Raw genomic sequence first — 22238 nt, 5'->3', positions numbered from 1 at the left:
TGCGCAGTGGTTATTACCTTTGGCTTTGTTGTGGTTTACACCATTGTTTTGTGGAGCTTAATTTAATTATCTATATAATATTTTTTGCACAAAGGCATGATGTTGCTAGCTTCAAATGTCGTGCCCCACCCCTCATTCCATGGGTTTGAATACATACATCACACCTTGCCCCACCCCTGAGGCTATGAACAATGGCACAGACTCACCAAAACTGGTCAAACTGTGCACCCTATGGGTGGGTGGGGCTTGATAGGTATGGTATAATAATGCACCAATAATAATCCTGAGACAATTAACAAACATTATGTCCCTTAGAAGCTATTAAGATAAAGCTCAACTATGTCACAGAAGTGTTGTCAGTATTAACTAAACTGTGTGGGATGTACAACCACCACCAGTGATGTAACAAGAGGTTAACTCACTTCCCTACACACCGGCTTGCTGGCTGAGTGCATGATACGTGTGTGTCTCTCTGCCAAGGAGGAACAGCCATGGCCGATTGGTGGAGTTTATATCAACAATCAATCAATCAATGATTACACCACAGGAGCTCATAGTTAAGGCTTTGCTAGTTCAGTAGCTGTAGTTGTACAACCTAATTACACTGGTTATAATGTAACTATTCATATTACATGCTGTGTACTGTAAAGCAATTATGTAGTATGTCAGTTTCTTCTGCAAAGGATTAAGTCTTTTAAAAGTCCATTATTCAGAGTTTGTGAGCAGCTGAGGGTTAAACCCTGAAGACCTGTACATCTGTCATCTCTATAGCTACAATGGCTATTACACATACAGGAGGTACACATAGCTATTAGCATCATTTTTGACTTTCCAAAGGTGAGCCTGAGTGGAAATGAGGAGGGTGCTTTTATTAAAGATCAAGAGTCAGAAGTTAATTAAACAACATCTTGATCATGATTGTGAGAGCCAGTAATCAAGTCAACAACATCTTGATCATCAAATTAATTCATAAACAATATAATATGGTGTTCAGTTCTAGTATAACCCGTATTAGTTCATTGTGATGTGTGCCAGTTGCTCGTAGTAGTACCCCGTAAAACTAGTTCTACAAACAGGTTTAACTGGTTATTGTTGAGAGGAGTGTGGATCAGTCTCCATATCCATCAGGTCCCATACAGCATAGTGTAGTCCAATCTGAAGCTCGATAAGGTCATGATATTTCTCAATGGAGTTGGTCACAGTATTGTTGCATCTTTCATCAGGTGACTGTAAGAAATGTGCTCATGTGATCCACTCATGATCCAACTCACCATAGTAACATTACTGATCACCTGATCTTGTAATCCACCAGGGCTAGATAACTGCTCCATCAGCACATGGTCACTTTGCTACAGTGTGGGGGAACTCCCTAATAGATAAGTGTTAACAAGGTTTACTAACTTACAATATTTTCTATTTCTATCAAAGAAGTGTTTAGTTGTCTGAGAGCAACAGCTAATCTCTGATATGTGATGGAATCATTTCCCAACTGTGTTGACTCGTAATTGAGTACTCCTTCAAGTGGTAACATCAACTCTTCCAGTAGTCGATAGTCATATGACAATCGATCCTCAATCTGTGAAGGAATATAAGATGAGGTTACTGCTGCTGTTACTGCTACTACAGCAGTGACAGAACTTACGGTCAAGTTAGTAGCTGGAGGGTTAGCATAACCAGAGACATAGCAGTATTCAAACGAAGTCACATTCTGAGGACGATACAATGATAACAAGTTTAACAACATCTAACCATCACTGACCACATCATTCACTGATAGATCAATGAGTTGTAACGCATGTAAAACATTTTTCAACACTTCAGAGAGCACAGCTGTCTGTTGTAGTGTTAGTTGTTCCTCCAGTGACTGGCTAGTTGTGTTGTTAGTAGTGTCCACTGGACTCGCTTGAGATAAAGTAGTGACCAGTAGGAGATGGTAGGTGATAAGGAGTGGAACTTTGTTCATCATCATCATCATCTCTGTAATCTTGTTGTAGTGTCTTGTTTGATGTCCTATTAGCTATGGTGTAGGTATTTATACTTGTTAATAGGTGAAGCCATTTGATGTGTAAGGCTTTATGTGAACTGATACTAATCCAACTGGGAAGATTAGCTGAACACCTTACAACACTCCTTGACTAGTTCTGTTCTCAACATTTTGGTAGATGTACTGGGAAATTAACTTGGTCTCTATTAAGAACACCCTAGACTCAACACCACAATGATGTTTATTTCAGTTGTAGATCAACGGCATTATATGTGACTGGGCCTGCGATAATAGGGCATGTGGGCACAAAATTTTTGCCTACTTTTTCACACTTTCATCACTCATAACATTTTGTACCATTATGCTATGGCATTGCAATTTTCATCTCTTAGTAAGCATGTAATTGGTATCATGATGCAAGTTATAGAATGGAAATATACTTTTCCAATACTGAGATATGACCTGTAGAGTGATGGGGTGTAGTTGGTGCCAACATACCCTGTTTTCGCAGGCCCGGTCACATATTATGATCTACAATAAGACCATGTACCATGATACAAACAACAAGTAAACAACAACAACAACAACAATGATATACTAGCTATATACCTGTAGGCATGTTATTGATCAACTAAGTGGTGTTTTAGGTAGTCATGGTACAACACCATATGCAGAACTGTATTATATTATTTTCATGCAAATCAATAAGGTCAGTCTAACTATTGTCCTCAAGCAAATCAACATACATCAAGGCCTGGTGCTTTTAATTGCCTCCCCTGTCCCTTGTCTAGGATCACCTATAAGGCTGGCTATAATGTACAACATAGATGTTGCTATTCAGAACACTGAAAAGCTCCAACTAATGAAATGTCACTAACTATGGTTTTAAAATAATTATCAATTTCACTTCTTGGTCACTATGCAAGAACTGGTTATTATCACAGAACTCACTAAGCTAGCTATGTACTCTAACACATGTTAAATGCATTGAATATTGTACATCATTTTGCAGAATTCAACACCATTGTCCAGTAGTATCATTGTTACTATCATCATCATGATATAGCCGCCATACTGATAAGTTTGAATGTACCAATAAACTGTCAGATCAGTCCTATAACATGTACATGTTAACTACATTGACTATCGTCACCTTAACTATTGGGCAGAGTCCTTCCTTAATTCTATGTGGAATTGATGAAGCTAAAACTGCAGACTATTTAAGATGCTCTAATAGAACAATCATGTATAGCAGGTATAACAGTAAAACTGAAAGCAAAATTTAGTAACTTACAGCTGAAATTACATTATTTCTGTAAACTTTTCACACCAGACCAATCACACTAAACAGTAAATCAAAACAGGTCATCACTTGTGAAATAATCATTAAAAATTAAAATAATCTCTTAATTAACCTAAATCATCATTTAGAGATCGACAGGCATAACAGCTGGGAGACCAGCTCCATCATTGACAGTGCCAGATCTCCAACTCACCCGTGATCCTCTCAAACAAAGGTGCGTATTTTGTAAATGGTTCAGGATAAATGCCTACACATAACCTATGCCATTGCATACCCTAAACCTTTGTTAGTATTTCATAGTTACAAAGTAAAGTCAGAGCTGTTTTCAACTGCAGCTTAATTTTTAGTGAAGTATAATTCAGTAGACTTTAAAGGACCATAACATAATGTTGGAGTATGGTATCAGTTTCAAGTTTTGACCTGTTATTTCATAATGCAATGACAGAATTGTGTGTGAAAATTGTAGGTTGATAGCAGATCAAGTTACAAGTGGTTACATCAAAGAATTGGATGTGTGTGGAAGCCTGGTGTTGTCAACTCTGGTCACAAATAAGAAGTGCTGATATGAACCTGTCATGAAACCGCAGTGAGTTTATAATGTTCAGTATGTGGGTGGATATGGGGCTAAAAGTGTCTTACTGTATATCTAACATTCAATATAGCCATCACCAGTTAGGTCTCCCAGTACCAAATGTATTTGTTATCCGGCATTAATACTGTTGTATGTGATGAGCAACATGGCCATTGGCAGGAAGATAGTATAATAGATATGATGTCTGACAAATATAATAAACTTCCTATCATTGTTGATCTCCTCTCAGTGTTAGCTACAATTACTGTATATCCAACACTATATTGAGAGGTGTAGTACATATATATTACTGGACAATAGCTGAAGCCTGCAGCATGTAAGGTTGAAGCGGGGAATGTGAGGGACAAGAGGTTCCTAAGATGTTTCATCAGAGTGAGTGATAGTGGGATTACCTATACATGTCATTGTGTAATGTATAATACAGTTACAATTGATTCTTCTCCTCTTCTATTGTAAGATCCCTCCATCTTCCCTTACCTCAACATTTCCCAAAATTGGTACTTCAGTGATAAGTTTGTAATGTTGTTTAGTTGCATATGATGTGTCATAGTGACAGTGACACACAACTCATATTACACAACAAATTACTAGCAAAAGTTAACGATATAGTTATATTGTGTTAGTGGTACAATTAGGAATAAATTTCCTTGGTCCATCATTGTTGCTAATATGTGTAGTTAATTTGCCAAATTGTATCTGCCATATTTGGTCAGTCTTATGTACCTTTTCTTTCATTATGGTATACTGAATTGCATTAGAAGCATAGATAATATACACCTCTGGACAGTGTCTGGAGGTATATATTATCTATGTTAGAAGTAACATGAACAGCTTCTCATTGTTAACAACACAACACCACTATCATGTAACTAAAATAATTATTACATCACTATCATGTGTGTTTAATTGTCCTTACTGTCCATTATGAGGTGTACTATACTAATCATTAATGTTGGATGTATATTAGTAGTTATGGTTACTCTTCTAATCTGTGATACTTTTGTGCAGTACTGTATCTATTGTGTAGGCTGAATTGGTATGTGTACTAGCAATGTAGATATGTTATTATCAGTCAGTGACATAATTACATTTTTTTATTTACCAAATACAATCACAACACTATGTTTAGGTAGTGACTACTGCTAGCTAACAGCAGTGTTAATAAGCTATTAATATGTAAATACAATTTATGCAGTTATAGTGCTACACGTTCTCCTCTGGTAGGACAAATCAAAATGGTACGATAGGAAATATATAATAGCAAGAGTTAATAATACATTAACTCTTGATAATAGCTATATACCCTTCCCTGTCATCACACAGTGAGGTATTGTAACTGTTAAGGTATTGCACTAAACTATATACTGGTACTATACTGAGTATGTACAGTCCAATAGAACAGAACTAGTCAAGGAGTGTTGTAAGGTGTTCAGCTAATCTTCCCAGTTGGATTAGTATCAGTTCACATAAAGCCTTACACATCAAATGGCTTCACCTATTAACAAGTATAAATACCTACACCATAGCTAATAGGACATCAAACAAGACACTACAACAAGATTACAGAGATGATGATGATGATGAACAAAGTTCCACTCCTTATCACCTACCATCTCCTACTGGTCACTACTTTATCTCAAGCGAGTCCAGTGGACACTACTAACAACACAACTAGCCAGTCACTGGAGGAACAACTAACACTACAACAGACAGCTGTGCTCTCTGAAGTGTTGAAAAATGTTTTACATGCGTTACAACTCATTGATCTATCAGTGAATGATGTGGTCAGTGATGGTTAGATGTTGTTAAACTTGTTATCATTGTATCGTCCTCAGAATGTGACTTCATTTGAATACTGCTATGTCTCTGGTTATGCTAACCCTCCAGCTACTAACTTGACCGTAAGTTCTGTCACTGCTGTAGTAGCAGTAACAGCAGCAGTAACCTCATCTTATATTCCTTCACAGATTGAGGATCGATTGTCATATGACTATCGACTACTGGAAGAGTTGATGTTACCACTTGAAGGAGTACTCAATTACGAGTCAACACAGTTGGGAAATGATTCCATCACATATCAGAGATTAGCTGTTGCTCTCAGACAACTAAACACTTCTTTGATAGAAATAGAAAATATTGTAAGTTAGTAAACCTTGTTAACACTTATCTATTAGGGAGTTCCCCCACACTGTAGCAAAGTGACCATGTGCTGATGGAGCAGTTATCTAGCCCTGGGGGATTACAAGATCAGGTGGTCAGTAATGTTACTATGGTGAGTTGGATCATGTGTGAATCACATGAGCACATTTCTTACAGTCACCTGATGAAAGATGCAACAATACTGTGACCAACTCCATTGAGAAATATCGTGACCTTATCGAGCTTCAGATTGGACTACACTATGCTGTATGGGACCTGATGGATTTGGAGACTGATCCACGCTCCTCTCAACAATAACCAGTTAAACCTGTTTGTAGAACTAGTTTTACGGGGTACTACTACGAGCAGCTGGCACACATCACAATGAACTAATACGGGTTATACTAGAACTGACCACCATATTATATTGTTTATGAATTATTTGATAATGATCAAGATGTTGTTGACTTAGTCAATGCTACTCGGTCAATATAAATCAAAATGTCTGCAATATTCTTCAGTGTATCTACACCAGACAGCAACTCCCTACACAACACAACATAACAGACGGTAACAATATTACATAGTTCATGTTAAGCTAATACCTCAATAACACAAAGGATTGACAATTGGATAACTTGTAGAAATAATTGACCTGCTAGAAATATCTTAAAGGCTCGCTATTTAAGAAATGGCAGCTACACATTTCCTTTATCCGTATACAGGGTCTTGTATGCCATCTTTACCTAGCTCATACTAGAGATGTAACATGTAACTATATGGGTAAACACTATATTGTGTGGTGTCTTTAAACTCATACCAGTAGACGAGTTGGAGGTGAGCGTTAGCTGGCAACATCATGTGATGCAAATATTGCATATTGCAGTAATATTTTGAATTGAATGGTATATTTGTGTAAATAACCCAAAATATCTGTACACTGAGGTACAGCAGACAGTGATACCCACAAGTCAAAGTGACAGCTTATCAAATACTTTTACAAATGGGCTGGTACTAGCATTTATTTGTTCACGTTATAACCTCTGATCACCAATAATTACTATCTGATGGTTTTGATATCTTTGATGACTAGCCACCAATAGGGTGACAGGTATTAACTTAACATCCAACAAACACTACACTAGCTCACCTGATTGACTGGTCAGCCTTCTCAGCTGCAGAGTAAAGATTCTGTGAGGCATAAGCTGCCTTCTCTCTGACAGCATTTAACACTAGTTCATGTTGTTGATGAATGGCTTCAGTATCAGTAGTCGCCAGTCTACCCTGAAGTGATAACAGCAATATAAATGGATAGAAGGATGTCTGAATGGGAAGTAGTTGTATGTCAGACTTTCTTGGAAAAATTGTACCAACACCCACTACACTATACAACAACCAACACCACTCTATACTACTATACCAATATCCACTACACTACACAACACTACTATACCAACGCCAACACCCACACTACACTACACACACTACACTACACCACACTACACTACACTACACTAAACTACACTACACCACACTACACTAAACTACACTACACTAAACTACACCACACTACACTACACTACACTACACTACACTACACTGAACTACTATCACACACCACACACCTTTAGTTGTACAATTTCCTTCTTTAGTTCACTGATGGTGGCTTCAGCTGCTACAGCCCGTTGCTATATAACAACACAGTTACCATGGTGATAGTGATGTCATATAACTCACTGTGCTAGCCACTAAATTAGCCTCCACCTTAGCAACCATGTTCTCTAATGCTTTAGTCTCCTCCGATTCCTTCTTCTTCAGAGCAGCAATCTTTGTCTTCAGCTCTGAATACCTGTGGCCATAACAGGGAAGGATGAGAATGTATACATAGACTATACTGATACTAGTTCCTTCATCAGAAGGTTGTATCCCATATAAAGTGTAGTGGTAGAATATGTGGTAAATATCAGGCTTTGGAAATAGTGGGTGTACCAGGGTAGAAGGTTTTTACTAATCTGGACAGTTTAAATGACTGTTCTATTAGAGTACTTAGTCAACAGGTGTATGTTCTAACAGAGCAAATCAACTGAACAAATTCATTAATCTGAACAGACTTGGTCAAGTTGAGAACAGAGCTGTTAGGATTGTCTGTCTAAGGAGCACAATCCTCCGGATAAAAAAAATTAAATACTTTTTGTATACACATAGCATAAGCAATCGTTTATCGGATCGACTCAATTACCGGAAATGCATGTTTCAATTATCGGATGGGCATTTTACTAATAAAAACGATGGAATTCCATGGTACAAAGAAGTAGAATGGTTGACAAAGACTGTTTTGTGATTGTTGAGCGTTATAATTCTACTGATAAAGGAATGGACAAAGGTTTACAGTTTGTTTGACTTCTGTACTGTAGGTTTGGGGCTGTGTTTGGATGCGAGTTTACCCTGCACCATCAGTGGTATTTGTTCTTCATCACTTTTAGAGAGTAGATCTCTCTACTGTTGATTTCTGCTTCAATATTAGTCACCAAACAATAAAAGAAACAAGGCAAGCCATGGTCAAGGCCAGGACTCGATGAAACTTCCATGAATAAACACGGTACGGCTACCATTGAACATGGCAGTTGAACTGGCATGCTTACAGATGACATGGCGGCTGTGGTGAAGGCAGAGATTGGTGTGAGAATATAGTCCAGAATAGTGTACTACCATCAGGCCAACTGTTAAGAAGCGTGGGTACTCAATTTCATCACTGGAAGTGAAGTATGCCACCATGCTATCCCTACAAAACAGCTGAAACCAAGAGTTCAAGAACAGTGGACAGCGAAGGGTCTAGAATTGGTTGGGAGCTTGTTGTTCCACTATTTGTTACTGTAGAACTGTTAAATGATCATTGTGTGTTCAATTATCAAGCAATTTGTGCATACATTTTTACTTTAAAAATTGTAACTCTTACATTACGCATTCTGATGTTCTAAAATTTTGCATAGATGTCTGTTAGGCACTCACAATTGTGCAGGATTTTTGTCAAAATTTTGATGTCTTTAGGAATAACGTTTTGTTGGTGGTTAGATATTGTTCTGGTAATTGAAACACGCAAGCGTATGTGAGTTCCGGTAAACGAGTTATGGTTCCGGTAATCGGTTATTTTGACTCTGTACCTTTTCGTCTTTTACCGGTCGGGGAAGGCAGCTACTGACATCAAACTTAGGGCACAGAAGGACGATATCTAGGGGAATACCTCTGCCAAAATTTATGCCTGAGGAATGTTTGTAGTGGAAGGTACGTTCCGTGGTAATAAGGGTGTCGGTAATTGATTGCTTACGCTAGCAGTCTTTTTTGTGTACAAATACATAATAAAATAATTACTATGTTTTCCAAGTAGTTTCCTGTTAAACATGAGTAATAGGGACCAGTGATAGTGGTGATATTCCATGAGTAGCTTTGATCCCACTTAGCTTCCTACAAACTTTTTGTAAATAGATACACTCAGAGGTTTTCACTGTGTAGCATGTGTTGACTGTTCTATTAGAGTATTTGACTGTTCTACTCCATTAATATCAGTATGAACAGATACTGTGTGCTATAATGTAGATACAGCTGTATTGACCATATTTAGACACTAGTTATCATATTGTAGGTGATACACATGGTGGATAAAAGGTGTGACAGTAAACAAGTGCCACATACCCTCCACACCATCTTAATTAAACACTACAATAAATATTAGACACATCACAATAGTTAATGGTCAAATGATGGTCAACTCATTGGTATATACAGAGGGAGTACATGTGACCTCTTATCCTCAAACCAAATAAACAATTGTCAGATTAAAATACTCTAATCATCTTCTCTTGTCGACCTAATAGCTCTCAATATGTGCAGGCTCCTTGTGTAATTGTTTGTGAAATGTAGGCTTACTACAGTTGGGGGAGTAGCTACAAGCACTAATAGTGCACGGGTTCTAGTGTAGTAAGCACCTCACTTGTCCATGGATCAAGAAACTCTAATAGAGCAGTCAGTAATTACCCTATGCTGTATAATACAATGTGGCCTCTAAGTGATGTAACAAGGCTCAGTGTTGGGCAATGGGCAAGTTACTTTTTAAAGTAACTAGTTACATATTACTTGCAACTGAACTATTTAGTTACAGTTACATATTACCCATAAAATAAAGTAACTATAATAATATTACATATTATATTACTTTGTGTCCACAGCCGTAAGCTGTCACGTGTGAAACTACCACCTTATGACGTGACATGATTGAGTTGTTGGACAATGTGCGAATCTTGGTTATAAGTAAGAAGCTGGTGAATAAGCTTCATTCAGTAGGCTTCATTACTTCGTTGTGGCTTGGCGTTACTCAGTGGATTACTAACGAGATTAGTAACTTCGTTACTTGTAGTAATGATATTATATAATATTTAGATTCGTTACAGTAACTATATTACTTAGGTAACGTGTTACATTTGTAAGTAAAGTAACTTGAGTTATATTACCTGTTTTTATAGCGTATTTCGTTATATTACTTACTTACCACCAAAGTAATAATATTACGTAACGCGTTACTCCCAACACTGCAAGGCTACTAGTTATACTTTAAGAAAATTATTATAATAGAAGATTAAATGGTTCGTGATATCTCCAAAAGTCATAGGAAATTACTGACACTTAAAAAAATTGGGATTTGCTAATGATGGGACAACCAGGCTGAAAGGATAGATTTATCCCCAAGCAATCCTCTTCCCCTTCTCTCTCACTGTATTAAGTTAACTTCCAAACTAAACACAGGAAATAAGCACAATTTAGGGTAATCTCTTTTTGAAATCCTGATAGATTATGAAATTCCCTTATCACATCATTGAAACTGTATGTAATCCCCATAAAAGGGAACAAACCTCTTCTTTTCAGCTTTAACGGCTTCTTTCAAGTTAACTACTTCACTCTTCAAAGAAGTGTTTTCATTCTTCAACTACACATAACAGCAACAACTAACCAATCAGATAGCACACAAACATGTTCTCACCTTGTTATTCTCAACTAATAAGGTTTCATCGTAGGCAAACGAAGTGATGTCACGGCCATCATTATTCACCATATTTGGTAATAGGGGTTTACCCCCTTCAACATCAGAGTGGTCACTAAAACTGTCATCACTTGCATTGTGCGATGATATAACCAATGGAATGTCTCCTTTGTCTGTGTTTGAATGTTTACGGGGATTCCCTGGCAATAACGCTGCTGTAGTTTCACTGTCAGATTCAGATGACTCAGATGAGAATAACTTGTCATGTTTGTGTTTCACTTTGGGGGGGATAATGGTGGATGGCTTCATTGTGGTGTCATCTTCACTATCAGAACTCTCTCCAAATACCTAACAATGGAGAAAACTTCAAATGTTGATGTTGATATCCTGTTAGAAAAACTGTTGCTCAGATTTTTCTTGAAAACTGAGATAAGACAGTAAATGGGAAGAAAAAAATAATACTAAATTTGATATAACAAATTTGTCTTAGCCATTACATATTAATAAAGGTCCTAAATGTGAAGCTGTATAAAGTAGGCACTTGCCTATTGAGATCAAAACATTTTGGTCTGACAGTGACCATTCCACTGTAACACAACGTACCTGTTAATGGCCGTTATCAACTAACTAACATGATGATTGTATACAACACAAACACAAATGCAAACAAATGTGTATCACTCTTTATAATACCATCGGCCATAATGGAAAACCAATACCCCACTATACTGAGTTGATAATTTCTGGGGATAGGGTGTGCCATAACTATTATAATGCAATATGGGTCCGGAGTGGGATAGTGAATAGACCTGTACACTGACCTCAATTACTTACTGGAGTTCATTAGTAGCGAAGTTTCACAATCATTGATTTGTTGTTACACAATTTGTTTCTCTTTTGATATAAGCGCAGCAAGCGCAATGAAGATGTTCGTGATTCTAGAAATCTACATATTTTGTGATGTCACGTTATTGAATTTCCTATCCCTTTCATGTACTCTATTATCTATGGTACTATAGGATCCTGTGAGAAGGCTACAAAACCTGTTAATACAGATGTTGATGATATTACAAAGAAAACTGTCATAGCTTTTTGACAATCCACCAATTTATCACAATAGCTACATTATAGCAATCAAATTTCTACCAATGGTTGAAAAGTGATGGATCTGAACAACTTATGTAAATTTACCTTAGTTGTATCATCACTAACTCGACTAGCCACAAAATGTTTGAAGGAGAAAGGGTTACTGCCTGTAGTGAATGTTCACTTATGACTGTAGTATACGGATAGTAAGCGGATACCTTGTGATGTAGCGGTGGCTGAAGGCTGACTTTGTGTTTTCTGACTTGCTTTCTTCTTTCCTTTCTTCTTATCAGAGGGTTCGTCTGCACTTCGCTTCAAGAACGCCTTGTAAGAGAACGGGTTGTCTTCTTCGCCTTGTTTCTCCATTTACTGCACTAATACATTAAAATACCAAAAAAATTTTTTACGCAGCTTCCGGCCCCGGAACAATAGTTATTTTTCCGGCACAGATCACGTGATGTTATAAAGCCGGGAGATGGCCAGAACCAACTCCGGGATGGAAGTAGGAAGTCTATTTGAATCATGTTCAGTCTTAGAGGAAGAGATATAGAAATACCAGAAGCGCTGTTCCGTAGCTAAGTTAGGGCCGCTGGTCAGTGTACTCGCGTAGCCAGACCCTCTTCTTTCTTTTGTGTGGGGGCGGGAAAAAAAAAAGGGTCTGGTGAACATAGTATACTATCGTCGTTGGCCTATCCTGAGATTGTGGGGATGGGGTTTTCTATTTTCACACGATCTGAGGTCCGGAAATGACGTAAAGCATACGACTGTAAGGCACTGCGCGTTTCTTACTACTTGCGCTCGCTCGTTCTTTTTACATGTGTTATTAATAATTGGCTATCTATGGCCCTGGCTGGCTACTGCTACTATCGAAAATCTATATAGTGGATCTGATGTTTTCACTTTGTGACAAGATGGTCTGTTGACGTAAGTTGTTATAGTTTAATAACGTACCAGATCTAATCCCCATACAACCACTTGAGTTGGGGGCTCAGTGTGACATTGAAAATTACATTTCCCATTTACTGAGGCAGTAGTAATGGTGGTGTAAATCCATAAATCCCCACACAACAAATTGTACCATTTATCAATGCATGTATTAATTGGGTTGTGATCAAAGTTGCTAAGTGGTGTGTTCAATTAATACAAATGAAGTAGTACCCAAAAGGTAAAGGCAATTCTCTGGTAAAGGCAATTCTCTGGTAAAGGCAATTCTCTTGTAAAGGCAAGTCCCCAGACTCCCCACAGCTAAAGTTAGCTACAAGAGTTAATATATTATGTTCTGAGTAGGATGTCCTACTCTTATATTCCCTATAGAGAGTGTATTCTAAATACTGTCAGTGGCAACCACACTCATATTCCCATTCAGAATATAGCCTAGTAAAAATGCCTCTAACACATGATTAGTTCATTGTGACAGTGATGCTTGAGTAGTTCAGTTTCTAGCTACATTGTTAGGTATGCTTACAATTGATATTATGTTCGGGTGTTGTATGCATCACATTATGCCTTTCTACGGTTACGTATATACTGTAGTAGGGTATATGGGAGTCGGACACGAATGCCTGTTAGTGACACACTGTCTCCCATACTCAGCCAATATTGCACATAATTTTTTCTCCCATAGTCCAGTGATTTTAACCTACCATTGATTAGCACTCTTGGCAAGAAGAATAAAACTAATACTCTAGGAAAATCATGTGCGATGTTGGCTGAGTATAATATAAATCACATGGGATATATTGCATATTGCAGTATATGCTTTATGTTAAAGTTTAGCATTTGAAAAATGGTTTGACGTAAAACTAGAGTAACAGCAGAAGGTTTGAAATACTTATCAATAGCCAGGTACAGAAACATGTGATATAGCCTTGCAATCCATGCAGCCAAGTGCGCAGGATACTACAACTAGAGAATTTACAGGCACTGAAATACGTATTATAGACACTAGAGTTGAATCAGTACTTGTATTGTGACAAAACCAGTCTTATAGCCTTCATATATTGACAAATGATAACTTGTCCTGTGAAGTACTTTAAACCTGGGTCAGTGTATAGCCCTTGCATAATCTTTGGGCAGCTGGCCCATGCAATAAGAGTTACTAACAAGAAACAAGGACTCAGGTAAATGTGAACAGACTATAGCTGTAGCTATAAAAAGTAGTACATTATATTTTAAAGATTATTAATTTGAAAATGAAGTAGGGATCCAAGCGATAAAAAAGTAGTGAAAAAGGAGATGAATGATGGTATTGCAACAAAGCTCTGTGGGAAAATACCTACCTTGGCATTGAAGAAATTATTGCTATAACATGCCAATGTAGGGATTTTCTCACAGAATTATGTTGTAATACCATCATTGATCTCATTTCACTACTTTGTATTGCTTGGATCCCTATATTAATTTTTGAGGTTTGGGTTTTTCTGGCCAACAATATCAACCAAAACCAGCTTCACAATGCCATGCTAGTGCCTAGGCAGTATTATTATAACTATAACCAAGCCCAAAAGTGCCTTCAGTACTACCCTAAATGCCTCTAATAGATTGAGATAAAAAAAAATTCAATGGAATTTTGTACTGCCTGCCTGCATGCCTTCAGGCAAGTGTAACTTGATAGCAGCTAAGGCTACGAACTTGATTTTCTCACTTTTCGGCATCACTTCATCCTAAGACGTGCCTTTTGGAATACCACAGTACATACAATGCATGCATCATGGACTTATGTTTGTCCTTCTTTGTGTCCCATTTCTATGATAGTCCAAGATGTTGATTCATGATAGCATGGTGCATGGTTTCCCTACAGTACATTTGTAAACAGGAATCATTCATATTTTCCATGGTGACTGGATTGATTGCAGAGGCACTTCTATATCAGATATCTCAATTCAGGTCTTCTTTCATGGTTTACTGAAGCGAATAAAACATGTGTAAAAAGCACACGTTTTTTATCTGATGTATTTCAATGGCATTTATCTCAAACAAAATTATGCAAACAGGTTGAGTTATCACTCAGCAGGTCATATATACAGTACAATGTCATTATGTATCTTAATTTTTATTTTGTACATAATATTATGTAGCTGCAGGTCTTGTTTGTTGTCTGATAATTTGTGTGGATGGTATTTATATGATAAGAAGAGTACCTCATCCAGTGACCAGTGTGGAGTAGTCACCACAATAGTGTGGCTAAGTTTCAAGTAGATTAATTAAAGGGTTGGGAAATTATGAGTTGTGAAAAGTTGTAAATGTGGAAAAGCTTAAGGCTGGTATTGTAAGGCTGGTACATAAATTATTGGTATTCATATTACAAAATTGTCAAGGATTAGTTTCTAGTCCATTAATGAGGCTCCTGGTCTGACTTTTTAATGAGGTACTATATTATACGTCCTTGTAGCTCAGTAGATATAAGCATAGTGCATGCAAGCATAATTGTTTGTGAGGTTTGTATACAACACTGTTCAGAGATTTTTTTTTGTCAATGTGTGGACTGCATGCCTGCTTGCTAGAGTTGTGAATTTTTATAGTTTGTATGGATCTCCAGGGCTAAGTCATTTACTTGTGAAGTTTTTGCACTGGTGATTGAAACATGGTTTTTTATTTACAGAAATCCCATCAAGTATTTTAAAAACACTACTGTGAAGATACGTATGATGTGTGTCCAAACCCAAAGATTGGCTTCGTACAAGAATAGAGTTAATATACATATGTACATACTATATTCCATGTGTTGTATACAGTGTTCATTGTCAATGTGTATTAAACAGCATCCATGTCATCCATTCTCCAATATGATTAAAGTTACCCTAAAAAAAGTGTTAACTTCATCACTATCTTGCTAATAAAGATACCAACTTACCGCATTACAGTTGTAAGTCTTAATCCCCAACATTTCATGTAAGGCGTACTATAGAGAAAACATAAAATAATAATGTCATACGTCATGTAACCAAATATTCACTTACTACACATACAAATACACCACAGTCATGACCATTTTGCTGTCGTGGCACTTCTAACAAAACAGTTAAGTAAGTACTGTTATTGCAGTACAATACTTTAACTTGAACTGAAACTTTTCAGGTACGTATCTAACATTCATATCATCCCATTCTGTTATTATTTCTTTCCTTTCCAAAATCCATCCTTTCAGTGTTTCTACACAGCTGTACTGTGTACGACCAAGTGAATCATACACTAAGAGCTCTTTGTCAGCAATATGCAAGGCCTATTTGGTATTAAATCTTTGTTAATTGTATGTTATAGTGGTACTCTATAGGCACACCAGAAGTATCCAGTGATTATTGTGCACACAAGCACACATTGTACTCCTGAAAATTAACCTACAGCAAGTCATACAAAAGATACATTAGAAGGTCCTTAATTAAATTATCAAAAAAAAATTATTAGTATACCTTTTGGTACCACCTTCTTGTTACTTCAGAATGTCGATTCAGGCTGTTGCATAAGAAGGTTGATGCGACAAATGTTCCTCTCGTATCCTAAACAAGTGCTTCTAAATACCTTCAGTTGCATTGCATACTAACATTTGAACACTTTTGCAAGGCAATTTGTAAAAACGTTGTGATCACCTGTGAGAATAACAAAATAGTCACATACTGAAAACTAATATTTACAAACCTTGTCTGTGAGCCAGTGAGTTGAAAATAGTGACCAGACATCATTTAATGAGAGCCCACTAGGTAGTACTGTCAGTGCTTTCTTCTGTGCATTGCTCCATACCTTGTAAACCTTGTTCATACAGTATGTACATGAATTATCATCCATCTGTTTACAATGGCAAACCTCTTCTTTCTGCTTCCTACTCAGTACATACCAATCTTGTTTCATAACATCCACCCACTATCCACATATGCAAAAACACAGATGTGTGATTGTGCATAACAATGACATCACATACATTCTCAGTGTCTCCTACTGTATCATCCACATGATGTGCATCTGTCTCCTTCTCAACATTCTCACCTGTAATGGGATTAAGAATGTCAAACAGCGGTGGCACATACAACACTGCTTTTTGATGCCAGGGCCACCAAATATCTTCTTATCTAACAGTTGGTACACTCTCCACAATTTGCGGCCTGGCATCCATCACAGTCTCCGCACCGCTTTCTCTTCATTCCTGTTCTTGTTGCTGCATGAATGTATGTGTGTACACGCAATCACCGTAAACACATGAGCATACCACTTCATATTAGTTTGGATGGTACACTTGTATTGGGTATGTCTAAATGGTATAGTCATACATCAGTAATAGACAAGTTACATAAATTATTTACCTTCCCCTTTGTTATCAACTTTCAACCTTAATCTATTGGTTACATCCTTCAAAATCTGTTCAGCTGCAGCTGCCTAGAAGAAAAAATATTAATACAACAGGACATCCCCAGAAACATAGGATAGTCAGTGTCTAGAAGGACACCCTCAGAAACATAGGGTAATGTGTGTCAGTACTGGACAAGCATGCAGGTATGATACACCCAGTAGTGTCCAATTGGTCCTGAGGTAACATGCACTGTAACATGCACTTTAGCAAATTGAAACTCAAATGTTAAAACAGAAAAAAAAATGATAATAGAGATATCCAGATCTTCAGCTGACATCAGAGTGGCCGGCCAGCAAATTCTGACCCTGTAAGCTATTAGTATAAACAAGAGTTAAGAATACCTCTCTTATTATTAACTCTTGGTATAAATGATTAAAGTACATGTTGACTGTAAGTTTGTAATTATAAACAAGTAATTTGTAAGTTCTCCATTAGTTGTTACAATGAAGTGCATTAGAATTTGTCTTTGTGAGGTTACTAACACACTTTTATGTTATAGCAGAAACCACCATGTGCTACAGTATAGGTGTTTGTTATTTTAACAGTAATCAGGTTCCATACACTGTATATGCATTGGTGGAGTATTAGCAACTACTTTTGCATTGAAAAAGTCCCAGTTGAAAAGCAGCAATGAAACAGATCCAATTTACCTTACAACAAAACATGTACCTTTCTAAGACTGTCTGCCTTGATCCCAACCCTATTGTGATACCGCCAATCTTTTGCTAATGGACCACGTCTACTCCACAATGGTAGCTTTTGATATTTTTGGCATACTTTGCATTCTTGCTTGCTTCCTTACAGTGTTCCTTAGCTCTGGCCTAATAATCAAACCTTCACAACTGGGAAGCTTCTCCATTAAAAAGGTGATTATATCTTATTTCCTACTTCATGTAAATCATCTGGATTAACAACAATATGTCAAAGTTTCCAGGGCTTTTAAACCAATTCTAGCACGCTCTCCCTCTTTCTTTAGCGAACGGGAATAGGTCTGTAAATGATGCAGAATCCTAGTAAAATATATAATAAATTTTATGTGATACATACCTTTTTTGCTGGTATCTCTTCATTATAACCATCCATTGGAGGAGGTAGTTTGCTGATGTCATCATTGCTACTATAAACATTACTGTCATGAAGTGCAGCATTTTGGGAGAAAAGTAGCTGTTCAGTGCAGCTTGGTCAGTGCTTAAGTATGCACTCTTGGTGTATCGATCAGGTAGACGATCCCAGTTCCATTGTGGATAAAGTTCAAATATGCAAAAAAAGTGCTTGCATGGTAAGTTCCATTCTGTCCAGTCACGACAAGTGCATGAAGGATCCTCAAAGGAAACAGTATGGTGTTTTTCACTGGAACTTTTAACTCCAAACTTGCCTGTTGTTTCATCAAGTACAGTTACATCTGAGGAAATATACTTTAAGGCTTTAGAGCGTCTTTCTAAGCAATGCAAAATAACAGATCGAGGTCTTCCTTGTAGGTAACTGGACACAAAGCTTTTGTAAGTACGATACATGTCACTTTGCTTGTAATTCAAGAATAGATACTTCTGATAGCTGTCAGGAAGAAACTTCTCTACAATGAGAGTAACAGTAGCAGACAATGTCATATTCTTGTTGTGAGGAAGGTAATTATATTTCAACACTTTGTTCAAAGCTTCAGTACCATTATTGGTATTAACAGCAGCATGGAAATCTCTATCACGATATGCTCTTGCCCATCGCTATGATTAAAGTACACTAACAACACTGTTCTCCTAAACTCTGATTGCAGTATAAAAGTGAATATGTTACTTAGTGTGTGTGTTTGTACATGTATCCGTGTAGTATGTGTATGTGTGCATGTGTGCACCATACTACGTTTGTAGTGTTATATTCATGATTCATTTTACAAGTGTACTTACCTGTGGACATGACAACCATTTGTTCTCTAACCACTCCCGTAGCTGTAAATTATTCTTCCATATGTTTCCACTCTTCAGGCTGTCTACATGCTTCTGGTAATGGTAATCAACTGATAGGTCTGGGGATGTTGGTGATGGCGAGTTAGCTATGTCTCTGAGGAAACTCAACAAAGTATCTACCTCACTTGATGCAAGTCCATGCTTCCTATCCTTGACCCATCTCTCCACTGCTCTCTGTGGAAGTCACAGATACACACTTTGCAGCTTGGAAATACAGCTTCAATCGCACTAATTTTAGCATCTAAATAATCTGTCATAAAAAAGGTGGATTCCAATTTGGGTTCCAAGAAAGCAACAGACTGAGGGCTTCTGAAATGTTCTCCTTTGACTCTGATTGCACCATAAAGTCTGCCACTACACTATATCCTACATTTGTTTTACAGTGACAAAAAATAGTGCAATTTCATGCTTCGTTGTTTTGTATGTAGCATCCATCAAGGAAATTGTGTTTCCATATTTAGATAGCAAATCTTGCTGCCAAGCCTCCTAGTGAACAAAGAGCAAGGTCTGGTTACTATTGTTCTCTGATGTGCTGCTGCTGTCTTCAGAACTTATGAATGGCCAGTAGAAATACAATGCAGTTGGGTTATCTTGTTTCCAGTGTTCAATTTTAAGCCTCAAATTTTCCTGGTCAAACTTAGACAGTTGGCATGCACGTTGCACAAGATAGACATGATTTCTGACATCACTAGTGTTAGGAAAATAAGCTCTGTCTGTAAGATCTGGTCTTTGATGAACATACAAAACATGCAGTGCTTGAGATGATTTTTCACCTCTTGTACATTCGTAATACCTTCTGCAACCAGCTCATAGATTTTAGAGACAAGCTTGGATGGATTCGTTGGCCATATAAAGCTGGACCATCATGTCATGAGAGTATACCTCCTCATTTGGCAAAACTACAAAATAACAACTTTCTGAGGACACAGTTGATGTGGGTTCTGCTAGGTTACTCTTGAGTTCCTGCAATTTCTTTTGCTTAATGTCTTTCACCTTCTTCACTCCAAACATGCCATCAGAAAAGGACAGTTCATATTCTGGAAACAGGGAAATCACATGGACTTCAATGTGAGCAGCACAACCTCTTTACCATGTTCCCGGTAGACATGTTCTTTTGCCAGTGCTCTTGTCTTTGTAATAGTGGCTTCCAAACTGGCAGTCCATTTTTCTAATTTCAGACACATAAAATGGAGTATTCTCAAAGCATACTTTTTGTCCATTGATAGTGTGTTCCCAAAATATTCGTGTGGATTCCTGTCAATAAATGTGATCCTGTATAATTATTACAGAAACTATGAAAAGGTTAGTGATCAGAAGTATAATACCGTATAGAGGGAAACTTTGGCAGGGGAAACTTTTACAAATTTGGAAATTTGCTACAAATCTGCCAAAGTTTAACCCACCAATTGCTCAGATTAGCATCTTTATAGCTAAACATTTTGTCAAAGTTTATGTTGCAAAATGCAGCTATTCATCCCTGCCAAAGTTTCCCTCCTCTATACAGTATACTGCACTTGCTACTACACTTCTTCATTGCTTGATATCGTAACAAACTTAATGCTAACTACACTTGATTATTCAGTTTGTAACACACACATTAGTAACAGGGATCCATGCATCTGAAAATCATCAGAGAAAGACTGTTGAGTAGTAAGTGGTGCATGTCTGTCAGACTGATTGCAATAATTAGTAGCAATGGTTGCAACAATGAAATTAATTCACTAAAGGACATGGCTGTCTGTCTATGAATATACCCAAGGATTTCCCCTGTGTACATAGTGGTATTGTATGATTGTATTAATGCTTTATAGTGACCAGCACTGAAGGTCTGCAGCAACATGTGCTGCAGCCTTAGGATTACCTAACCTAATTGCAAGGACTTAGACTTAGTGACTTATAGCTGAAAAGGTGTAACAGAAGTTACATCCCATTAATAAACAGTACTTGACCCATATATATATATATTACTGATACATTACTTGATACAATTTTACAGTTTGGTATAGCTAAATACTCCATGCAAGATATGTCCAGGAAATATCACATTATGCATGTCATGGCTAGTTCCATTTGAAAGTGCACCATGCATGCATGTTTTGAATTCATGACTTCCGTAAAGACTTTGTCTGGCATACAGTTTTACTGACATTTCCAGTAGCTGTAGCTAGGCTTTGTCTGAATAATTTTATAGCTTAGACAAAGCCATGAGGAGGGCCTAACATAGGTTAGTAACCATAGGTGTCTAGCTGGCTCAAGACACCTATGATACTGTGCATGGAAAACTATACAAATTCTGTTCAATTTTAAGAGACTACCACATATGCTGTACAGCTAAAGAGATAATATAGGCACCAGATACAAGAGCTAGCTATTTAAATAAACCCACATCCAGCTTCTTGTTAACACACGAGACGACCTCGTACCAAAACAGTTCTTGGCCTGTTGCTTGTGAGCTTCCAAAGTCTCCTCTAGATTCGTTACAAGTCCGGTGTAATAGTTAGGCCCAGAACTAGCCAGACCATCACTCCATCGGTACATTTCTACAAGATTCGCGCCAAAACGGTATTTGGAAGAACGTGCAGTGCTTTAATTTCTATGCATTACATCATTTCCGGAGTGAATATAGCGATCCCCCCCCCCCGGATAGTTATAAAAACCGGAATCGAAACGGGAAACGAAACAAAACGAAACGAAATCAGCCTACAGTCTAGTGGAGGACAATCACTATATTATGCACAGTTGCACTATAATATATGCACGCACTACCTGTTGACTCCAGGTGGAAGGTTTCTCTGCACGG

At 37.5% G+C, this 22238-nt stretch overlaps 4 protein-coding genes across 11 annotated transcripts; 1 reads left to right on the top strand and 3 right to left on the bottom strand.

The window, feature by feature from the left end:
• Positions 1 to 1345: 1345 nt before the first annotated feature.
• On the bottom strand, positions 1346 to 2011 carry LOC136262684 (uncharacterized). Its single transcript, XM_066057052.1, has 3 exons — positions 1760 to 2011; positions 1643 to 1708; positions 1346 to 1576 (listed from the first exon to the last, which is right to left on the bottom strand). The coding sequence occupies exons 1-3, from the start codon at positions 1973 to 1975 to the stop codon at positions 1397 to 1399; spliced, it is 462 nt and encodes a 153-aa protein (XP_065913124.1). The 5' UTR covers positions 1976 to 2011; the 3' UTR covers positions 1346 to 1396.
• A 2174-nt stretch (positions 2012 to 4185) lies between these two features.
• LOC136263321 (uncharacterized) lies at positions 4186 to 6482 on the top strand. The gene is made up of 6 exons (XM_066057833.1): positions 4186 to 4251; positions 5406 to 5663; positions 5715 to 5780; positions 5847 to 6017; positions 6074 to 6151; positions 6196 to 6482. Exons 2-6 carry the CDS (start codon positions 5448 to 5450, stop codon positions 6334 to 6336), a joined length of 672 nt encoding a protein of 223 aa, XP_065913905.1. The 5' UTR covers positions 4186 to 4251; positions 5406 to 5447; the 3' UTR covers positions 6337 to 6482.
• On the bottom strand, positions 6418 to 12552 carry LOC136263320 (endosome-associated-trafficking regulator 1-like). The gene is made up of 8 exons (XM_066057832.1): positions 12355 to 12552; positions 12242 to 12303; positions 11051 to 11398; positions 10923 to 10996; positions 7756 to 7867; positions 7644 to 7706; positions 7169 to 7302; positions 6418 to 6564 (listed from the first exon to the last, which is right to left on the bottom strand). Exons 1-8 carry the CDS (start codon positions 12500 to 12502, stop codon positions 6471 to 6473), a joined length of 1035 nt encoding a protein of 344 aa, XP_065913904.1. The 5' UTR covers positions 12503 to 12552; the 3' UTR covers positions 6418 to 6470.
• Positions 12553 to 15702: 3150 nt separating this feature from the next.
• On the bottom strand, positions 15703 to 22009 carry LOC136263322 (uncharacterized). Of its 8 annotated transcripts, none has more exons than XR_010704564.1 (15): positions 21825 to 22009; positions 19379 to 20692; positions 18525 to 19198; positions 18147 to 18468; positions 17431 to 17503; positions 17337 to 17378; positions 17052 to 17285; positions 16937 to 16993; positions 16772 to 16882; positions 16678 to 16722; positions 16546 to 16632; positions 16189 to 16473; positions 16096 to 16145; positions 15990 to 16037; positions 15703 to 15936 (listed from the first exon to the last, which is right to left on the bottom strand). XR_010704564.1 is itself a non-coding variant. In XM_066057834.1 (13 exons), exons 8-13 carry the CDS (start codon positions 16979 to 16981, stop codon positions 15880 to 15882), a joined length of 393 nt encoding a protein of 130 aa, XP_065913906.1. In that variant the 5' UTR covers positions 16982 to 16993; positions 17052 to 17285; positions 17337 to 17378; positions 17431 to 17503; positions 18147 to 18468; positions 18525 to 19198; positions 19379 to 20692; positions 21825 to 22009; the 3' UTR covers positions 15709 to 15879. The 8 variants fall into 8 exon arrangements, 2 of the variants coding, with proteins under 2 accessions (XP_065913906.1, XP_065913907.1); XR_010704560.1 differs by having other exon boundaries at positions 15710 to 15936; positions 16096 to 16358; positions 16416 to 16473; XR_010704561.1 differs by having other exon boundaries at positions 15704 to 15936; positions 16096 to 16473; positions 19379 to 20710.
• Between the last annotated feature and the right edge of the window lie 229 nt (positions 22010 to 22238).

This window comes from Dysidea avara, chromosome 8, assembly GCF_963678975.1.
Source record: "Dysidea avara chromosome 8, odDysAvar1.4, whole genome shotgun sequence".
Lineage (NCBI taxonomy): Eukaryota > Metazoa > Porifera > Demospongiae > Dictyoceratida > Dysideidae > Dysidea > Dysidea avara.
Note: the sequence above shows the minus strand (reverse complement) of the source record. Positions and strands in the feature narration are given on the sequence as shown.

What these genes read in the sequence shown, in the direction of transcription:
- LOC136262684 (XM_066057052.1), bottom strand. Translation starts at nt 1,975, where the DNA reads ATGATGATGATGATGAACAAAGTTCCACTCCTTATCACCTACCATCTC. An exon ending in ATCTATCAGTGAATGATGTG is followed by an intron (nt 1,709 to 1,759) that starts GTCAGTGATGGT and finishes TATCGTCCTCAG; the next exon opens with AATGTGACTTCGTTTGAATA. An exon ending in CTCCAGCTACTAACTTGACC is followed by an intron (nt 1,577 to 1,642) that starts GTAAGTTCTGTC and finishes ATTCCTTCACAG; the next exon opens with ATTGAGGATCGATTGTCATA.
- LOC136263321 (XM_066057833.1), top strand. Translation starts at nt 5,448, where the DNA reads ATGATGATGATGATGAACAAAGTTCCACTCCTTATCACCTACCATCTC. An exon ending in TGATAGAAATAGAAAATATT is followed by an intron (nt 6,018 to 6,073) that starts GTAAGTTAGTAA and finishes CCCACACTGTAG; the next exon opens with CAAAGTGACCATGTGCTGAT. An exon ending in TGGTCAGTAATGTTACTATG is followed by an intron (nt 6,152 to 6,195) that starts GTGAGTTGGATC and finishes CATTTCTTACAG; the next exon opens with TCACCTGATGAAAGATGCAA.
- LOC136263320 (XM_066057832.1), bottom strand. Translation starts at nt 12,502, where the DNA reads ATGGAGAAACAAGGCGAAGAAGACAACCCGTTCTCTTACAAGGCGTTC. An exon ending in AGCCACCGCTACATCACAAG is followed by an intron (nt 12,304 to 12,354) that starts GTATCCGCTTAC and finishes CATTCACTACAG; the next exon opens with GCAGTAACCCTTTCTCCTTC. An exon ending in AAGGCTGACCAGTCAATCAG is followed by an intron (nt 6,565 to 7,168) that starts GTGAGCTAGTGT and finishes TGTGTTGTGTAG; the next exon opens with GGAGTTGCTGTCTGGTGTAG.
- LOC136263322 (XM_066057834.1), bottom strand. Translation starts at nt 16,981, where the DNA reads ATGAAACAAGATTGGTATGTACTGAGTAGGAAGCAGAAAGAAGAG. An exon ending in GTAGGAAGCAGAAAGAAGAG is followed by an intron (nt 16,883 to 16,936) that starts GTTTGCCATTGT and finishes TGTATGAACAAG; the next exon opens with GTTTACAAGGTATGGAGCAA. An exon ending in CTCACTGGCTCACAGACAAG is followed by an intron (nt 16,723 to 16,771) that starts GTTTGTAAATAT and finishes TTATTCTCACAG; the next exon opens with GTGATCACAACGTTTTTACA.